This window comes from Octopus sinensis, unplaced genomic scaffold (assembly GCF_006345805.1).
Source record: "Octopus sinensis unplaced genomic scaffold, ASM634580v1 Contig11826, whole genome shotgun sequence".
Lineage (NCBI taxonomy): Eukaryota > Metazoa > Mollusca > Cephalopoda > Octopoda > Octopodidae > Octopus > Octopus sinensis.
The window spans coordinates 43,872-52,375 of NW_021832436.1; the positions used below are offsets into that span (position 1 = coordinate 43,872).

The 8,504-nt window shown below is 35.3% G+C and overlaps 1 protein-coding gene across 1 annotated transcript; it reads left to right on the plus strand.

Moving 5' to 3' along the window:
- The first annotated feature begins 907 nt into the window (after window positions 1-907).
- Window positions 908-1,912, plus strand: LOC115229093 (protein FAM200A-like). Its single transcript, XM_029799513.1, has 2 exons — window positions 908-1,331; window positions 1,425-1,912. The coding sequence occupies exons 1-2, from the start codon at window positions 908-910 to the stop codon at window positions 1,910-1,912; spliced, it is 912 nt and encodes a 303-aa protein (XP_029655373.1).
- Window positions 1,913-8,504: the final 6,592 nt, after the last annotated feature.

Consider the following 8,504-nt stretch of genomic DNA (forward strand, 5'->3'; position numbering starts at 1 on the left):
ATGATTGAAATTGTAATACCTTTTTAAATTGTATTCTTTCGGTATAGTGATTAATTGGTTACATATCAAACATATATTTTTGCATCAATCATTTTACAAAAATAGACAAGTTCCCATTTTTTGAAACACTCTTTTATTATTTTTCAAACACCGTTTTTTAGTTCTAGAAGAAATAGAAAGAGAAAAATATGGTTTTATTACCACTAACAAAGAAAAATATCCAACGAATTAGCGCTTGGAAGACTTGAAAACGAGAAATCACAAAGGTCTTAATTGCAGAAGTGATTCTGTTTATATCCTCCAGAACGACCTCTGTGGGTCTACCAATCGTCACGCCATTCAAGTACAAGAAGTTAACATTTGACGACAGTTTTCGTGCAATATGATCAACAGAGGGCAAACAGCAATGAGCCCAGTGGGGCACCCTGCTAGATACCGTATTGCGGAGGTTTCCAAATGGGGAGGCGCGCCTCCCTAGGGAGGCGTTGACTCGTGTCAAGGGAGGCGCGAAAAGTATTTCAGAAACATTTTTTAGAAAATTATATCTATGTAAAAAACGTGACTATATTCCGATAATAAGAGTTATTAATTTAAAAATTATATTTTTTCAAAAATTTATTTAATTTATTAGACAATTAAATAATTTTAACACATGAATAAATTCTTGAGTGGTTGCAAAAGAAAATTCACGAATAATAAAGATTTTGACGATGGTTCAAAAAATCAAAATGATTGGAATATAATCAATATCACTCCAAAGACAAGAAAATACTTTCCATCTTACTTATTGTTAGGATTCACACGTATCTTTGTTGATTCTATGGAAAAACCCCTCTGTTTGCTTTGCCTCAAAACACTTGCAGCAGATAGTATGAGGCCATGCAAATTAAGAAGACATTTTGAAACGATGCATTCTGAACATGTCCATAAGTCTGAAGAATTTTTTAAAAGAAAATTAGAAGAGTTTGATAACCAAACGAAATCGTTAAAAAAACTTGTTTCTGTCTCTTCAAATGCTTTACTAGCATCGTTCAAAGTTTCTTACAGGATTGCAAAATGCAAGAAACCGCACAATATCGGAGAAACTCTAGTTTTGCCAGCAGCTATCGATATGGTTGAAGCAATGTTTGGCGAATCCTATGCAAAACAATTACAGCAAATACCGCTTGCTGATAACACAGTCGCTAGAAGAATTGATGACATATCTGAAGATCTTTGTGATCAGTTGGTTTCTCGACTACGTAACTGTAAATTTGCTATACAAGTTGATGAGGGAGCTGACATAAATAAAAATGCACATTTAATTGCATATGTCAGATATGCTGAAGAAAGTACAATAATAGAAGATCTATTATTCTGCAAACCATTTCCTGGAAGGAGCACGGCCAATGAAATTTTTAATATAATTGATACTTTTTTTGAAGAAAATAACATAGAATGGATCAATTGTGTTGGACTTTGTACAGACGGAGCACAGTCAATGTCAGGAAATAAATCTGGTCTTCAAGCTCTTGTAAAAAACAGAGCACCAGAAATTATCTGGACGCACTGCATGCTGCACAGATCAGCACTTGTCTCAAAGAATATGAGTCCAGAACTGAACGATATTTTTGCGCAAATTACAAAAGTTATAAACTACATAAAACACAGTCCTTTAAGAGCTAAGCTTTTTGCAAAGCTGTGTGAAGATATGGATTCAAAATATACATCGCTTTTATACTATTGTGAGGTGCGCTGGCTATCTCGTGCAAAAGTGATTCGAAGGGTGTTTGAACTCAAAGATCAAGTTGCAGATTTTCTTGATGAAGATGCAAAGTTGTTCAGGGATGATGACTTTATTGTCAAATTTGCCTATTTGGTTGACATTTTTGGGAAATTGAGTAAATTGAATAAATCAATGCAGGGACCATAACTACATTTATTCGCTCAAAAGGACAAAATAAAAGCATTTATGTAAAAATTGGTATTATGGAAATCAAATATACATAAAATATATTTGACATGTTTCCACTTTTAAATACCTTCTGCGCCATAGTGAACATTGAAGCAAAAACATATTTGCTGAACATTTGGATTGTTTGTTAAAGCATTTTGCTCATTATTTTAAAGATCTCGACTGTAAAACGTTCGAATGGATACATAATCCATTTATTGATGAAGAAGATAATGAATTTGCATTGACAACTTTTGAAAAAGAAAAATTGATAGAATTGTCATGTGATACATTATTGAAACAAAAATTTGAGAGAGAACCGCTAATTTCTTTTTGGTTGAATGTAAGAACGGAATATGAAATTTTGTCGAATAAAGCAATGAAAGTTTTGTTGCCATTTGCTACTTCATATTTATGCGAAACTGGATTTTCTGCACTAGCTGCAATTAAATCTAAATATCGAACTCGTTTAGTAGTGACTAATGAGCTAAGAGTAGCACTCTCTGCGATGACACCAAGATTTGAAAAACTTTGCGCCAAGATGGAAAAAAAATTATCTCATTAACTTTTTGTTTTAAAAAATTGTTTTTGATAAAATAATAATTGTATTATATTATGGAATATAAAGGGAGGCGCAAGATTGTACTTTTTCTCTAAGGGAGGCGCGTAAAAAAAAGCTTGGAAACCTCTGCCGTATTGGGACCAGTGTTCCCTCTAAGCGAGTGGTAGCTATGCGCGCTGGGCACATTGCATTGTGCAGCGTTATAAGTGACGTGTGCAAAAAATTTTTGGGGGGGGGAAAATTTTACAATTAAAAAACCAATGGTAAAAAAAATAGGTCTAGTCAATTGGATATTCTCTTCTGTTTTTATTTTGTATCCAAAATTGTATACTCGATCAAGATCCACTGTATTCCCACTTGTTAAATAGAACTTGATTCGCATGATCATCTCCAAATGGTCAATCTCATGTCTATTACGTAGTTTAGTTTTGATACAGTTCATCAAACTAAATCCACGTTCAGCATCAGCACTCGACGCTTGAAATGTGCCACAAATATCCACAAATGTTGCAGTGGCTGAAAATTTTTTCTCCGCTAGTATATAGTAAATTACATCTTCAAATGTTTTCAAAGCACCAGAGTGCAGTTTTTCTTTTAAAATAAACTTGAGATCTGTATATTCCGACTGCAGTTTTATGAGTGGGACTTCTGAAGAGAGTAAATTTTCATATTTTTTCGCTAATTTAATTATCTCCTCTTTTCCAAATTCAAAGTTTGTCTGATTTTGAATTGCTTGAGTGTCAAATGCTACCCATTCTCTTAATTCGTCAGCTGGAAATCTTTCTTGTAAATGCAGATAAACATGCTCGATAAGGCATAGGATTTCATCTGTATTTGTATCTCCATAACCAGTTGTTGATAACAACATCTTCACACTGTCACTCCAGTAAATTTCATTTCCATCCAAATATTGAGATTTCAGCTTCGAAATTTTTGCTCTGGCAAACTGTACAGCTTCTATGGTCGATATACAGCTTCTTTGGAAAACTGTGCACAAATCTGCTAATTCAGCCAAAATTTCATTTAAGACAGTTAAAGCAACATGAATAAGAGGATTTTGAAGTTGTTTTAAGCAATATTTTGCAATCGGATCATTATCATCTTCAACCTGTTTCTTGAAATATTCAATTAAAATTGTGTAGTTTTTTATCAAAGTTTTAACAGCAAAATGCCGAGACATCCATCTCACTTCATTTAGTGGCTTAAATGAAACGACATCTTCAACAACAACATTAGCCAGGTCCTGAAATGCAGCTTTTTTTATACTTGATCGACTGAAAACAGTATAAACAGTCCGGAGTAATATTTCAATATTTTTCACAAGATTATTTTTTTTCCATGCATCATCGATCCCTAGATCTTGTCTGTGAACGACGCAATGTTGTTCAGTAAGATGAGGAACCTCAGCACGGATCAGTGATGCCACACCATTTCTTCTCCCTAGCATAACGGATGCCCCATCTGATGTAAACATTACCATCTTTTGAAAATCAAGATTGTTTGTCATGTAGAATTTCTTGATTGCAATGAAAATAGATTTACTGTCACAACTTGTAAGTTTCATTATGCTAGCAAAAACTGTTTTGTGATAATTTGTCCCCGTAGGACGATATTTAATATATATAATAAGCATTTTGGTTACGGATATATCTGTGCTTTCGTCCACAATGAGTGTATGGAACCGAGACTCTCTAATTTCCTGCATACATATCTCTTTGACCACGTAGTCGATGCATTCAACAAACTCAAATGCATAATTTTTACTTCGCCAGCTATCAGGAAGTTCTACATATTTTGCCATATGATCATGTATATTCATAACAGAAAGTAATGAAGCATTCATGGAGAGAGCCAAAATAACATTGTCAATGAGAATTTTCACTTTTTCAATTTTACTTCGTGCACGATCACTCATTTTGAATCTCATCTGTCGGTCATCCTTAGACTCTGTGAGCAAGCAGCTGATTCCAGTTCCTGCTCGAATTCTTAATTTTATTATTGAATCTGAATGAATTTTATGGGTAATATGTCTCTTCAGATAATCCAATTTCCATATATCCCAGATTTTTCCACTCGCAAAATCACAAGTCGCTTTAGCGTCGCCACATATTTTACAAACAACTCCGCAGTCTTCGGAAAAACTAAAAATATCACCCAGTTGCACATGTTGGGGAATTTTTGAATCTGGTATTAAGGTTTCGACGTACTCTATCAACCATTCCGGCTTAAAAGAAGGAGAATTTTTCTTAAGTCTCATATCAATATTATAGACACGTTTTCGTTTTGAAATGAAAATAAGAATATATAAATTCATATAAAAAATTAAAAAAAATAGCAATTTTTAATATTATACTTTCTACTGCGCAGAAAAAAATTTCGCTGCGCAGCAAGGTGCAAACTGCTGCGCGGCCGCGCACGCGCGCAGCTTAGAGGGAACACTGATTGGGACATGATAATTTTGTCATTAATTAAAAGGAAGATTAGGGATGAGTACGCAATAGCACCAGGAATAAAATATTTTTTGAACGTCAATGCCCTGAAGTTTAAAAAATAAAACATCGAAAAATCTGGATCCTCAGATTTAACTTATTTCAGGCATTAATCAAAGCAAAAACCTGAAGTCTTTCAAAGCAAAAACCTGAGGTTTGTTTTGTACACATCTCAGTCCATCAAAAAGGTTATAATGCAAAATTGTATTTTCTTTAAAAAATCCTCCCTCATCGTGGAATTGTTTGAGGCTTGCCAAGAGATATCCAAAGCTAATTAATATTCAATCAAATATTTTATAATAGTCAAATGAACATTTTACAGCCATATGAAATATTAAAACTACAAAAATAGGGAAAATAGCACATAGCAGACAACCAATCTGTGCTAAGAGTATCAAGAACTGTACTTTCTTTGTAGAAAAAATATTTCTAAAAATAAGGCACGAGAATACTACTGAACAAAATTTAAATTTGGCACTAAATTAAAAGTTGCTTCACTCAGTCCGTCAATCTTATCAACTGATACTGAAATGTTACGCACAGGTCTCAACTACATCTTTTGAGTATACAAAATTTACATTATTGCTATAAAAATTATTAGCTACAATAGCATTCAAAGTTTGGGTCTCATTCATCCAGCCAATGACATAGAGAGGGAACAAAATTATAATTCTCATTCGATGGTAAACGTCCGATTCGAATAAAATAGTATTTGTTTTTTGGAAACGTGAAATTTGTACGTTTCTTGCATCTTTTAAAGTGACGGTCACTTCAAAATTCAGTGCAATCCTGGAAGAGGTCACCGGAACGTTGTAAAAAGTAAGACAGATTTTATAAGAAATTCCTGGAAGAATGGCATTTGATGGGATGCCAATAAAATCAACCAAATCGTTAGTTGATTGATCTCTAAGAAAAGTTACGTCAATAATACTTGTGTAGATATAACGGTATGGTATATGGGGAAGGAGTCTGCACCCAGCAGGAGATGATAAATAACCCCGAAACACCGAAAACAAACCAGCAAATCATAAACAGTGTAAAAAAGATACTAATTTTGTTCATCTACCCAATAAACAAGATTTTTTTTATTTGAATTTTTTTAATTAAAAAACAAAATAATAAATCAAATAAAAACAATAGTGTTTTTAAAGATAATTTACTTACAATAAAAAAACAACTTAAATATACTAGATAATACAAAAACCTAATTGCCCTAGGTTCCATATTTCCTTCTTTTCATTATCTCCAAACGCCTCAGGGAGACTCATTATCTCCATTGCTATTCGTAATATACTTGGAGTTGGCCTTACGAGATCTAAGACAATATTACACAGGTGGAACCGAGGAAACAATTTATACCGATGACGTGGAATTAATATCCAAAGAAAAATCCTCATTAATAGAACATTTTGAACTTGCACCGGAGCAATTAAGAAAATGCTTCCTTTATGTAAACAAAGTAAAAACTGACCTTGTGGAAGTAACAATATCAAATGACAAAGTCGATGAAAGATGGCGCCATGTACAAAAACTTGGCTCAGTGAAAATATTGCAAGGAGAAAAATGCTGGCATCTGCAGCAATGAAAAAACTGTGGAAGGAATGCTTATCATATGGATCAGCGAATGTTCAACTCCGGACAAGCCTTTACAATGCCTTTTTGAGACCCGTGTTAATGTATAACTCCTCCACTTGGGGTTGCACAGATACGGAACTGACACGTCTTAACAGTTTTCACAGAGGATAATTGAGAAAACTGTTCAAAATGCAGTGGCCCTATAGAATATCTTGGAAGTCGTTATACAGAAAGTGTTCTACAAGGCCACTTTGCATTGACATTGCTGAATCCCGCTGGAAGCTATTTGAACACATACTGAGAATGGATCACTCCGCACCTGCAAACACGGTGATGGAGGATTACTTCCAATACGACAAACCACGGTTCCGGGGACGCCTACGCACTACGTTACCTGTCGTTCTGAACGCGGACCTTGTCCAAATCAAATCCTGACTCAGGACAGGTGATGACTTGGATAGGCTGCGGCTTAGATAAACATTGGTAGTGATCACCTTCCTTAATCTTTATGTATGCGAACATCATTTACGATATGCGAAGATCTTTTCATCGGATATGATACGTCTCAGACAATCTGGTCTGACTTTGAGATATCAATGAAAATGCATTTGATATCGTATCCAATAGAAAACATCTCCTCAAATATACAAATTGAAAAACTTGATAAAATTTTCAGAGAAGCTATACTGGATTTTCTCCAAAAATCTTCGATCAGAAAATACATCATGTCAAATAGTAACAGAAAAAACCAAATAGACGAATCTTTGAGAAAACTTATAAAATGGAAGGAAAACCTTGAAAAGAAGCTAAGACAATGCAGTGACCCCATATTCGTCTTCGGGATAAGATTCGTATCGTGAAAACAGAGATAAATGATGTCGCAAAAAAACATTCAGACCTTGCTTAGAAGAGTCAATGCTCGAAACTGAATAAGAAAAACCTTCATTTTTGGAAGGTTTTCAACAGACTAAGTAATATGGAGAACAAAGGAAAAAAGATCCGACTAAAAACAACTGAAGGAATAGCTATCGCGCTCGATGAAGTTCCCTCACATTTGCGAAGACAACTGGCAAAAGTTCAAGAGGTGGATCCGATCGACATGGTTCCGAAAGAATTTATACGTGAGCAGAAACATAACGTTGGAAGAAACGTATGCCGCTATTATGAGCTGCAAGAACAATGCACCCGGCCATGACTACATTCCAATTACTGTATTCAAACATGCTCCAATTATTCTCCTACGATACTTGACCGCACTATACAATGCAAGCTGGAGATTTGGATACGTACCGGACTCTTGGAAAAATTCAATCGTTTGTATGATTCCAAATCCTGGAAAAATGAAGGACCATGCAGAGAACTATCGGCCAATAAGTCTAATATGCTCCGTCTCTAAAATTATGAAACGGATTGTCTTCACAAGGCTTTCGAACTTCGTAGAGGAGTCAAGTGCACTTGCAGCGGAGCAGTGGGAATTCCGACGAAAAAGATCCCGGGGAGGTTGTTTCGGAGAACTCGAGAAAGTCATCTCGCTTAGCCTTGCAAACAATATAGCGACTATTGCTATCTGCCTCGATGTTTCAAAAGCTTTTGACAGCGTATGGCACTTGGGACTCTTGGAAAGTGTCGCCAGAATCAAACCCGGGTCTAGAACGGCCATGAGGAGGTCATACATACGATGCGGAAACCGTTTGTCGGAATCTGTCGATCTCAAAAGAGGGGTACCTCAAGACTCGGCCTTGAGCCCTCTACTTTTTATTATTTACGTTGCTGATATTCAAAAACCGAAAGATCCTACCAGTCGTCTCATGATCTACGCGGACGACATATTAATAACGGATGCTTTGAGAAGAAAAGACATCTCGTGGAGGAAATTAAAAGGATACGTGACAAGAGTGGAAGAGTGGTGCATATCAAAAGGACTGACACTCGCAAAAAAGTGCAC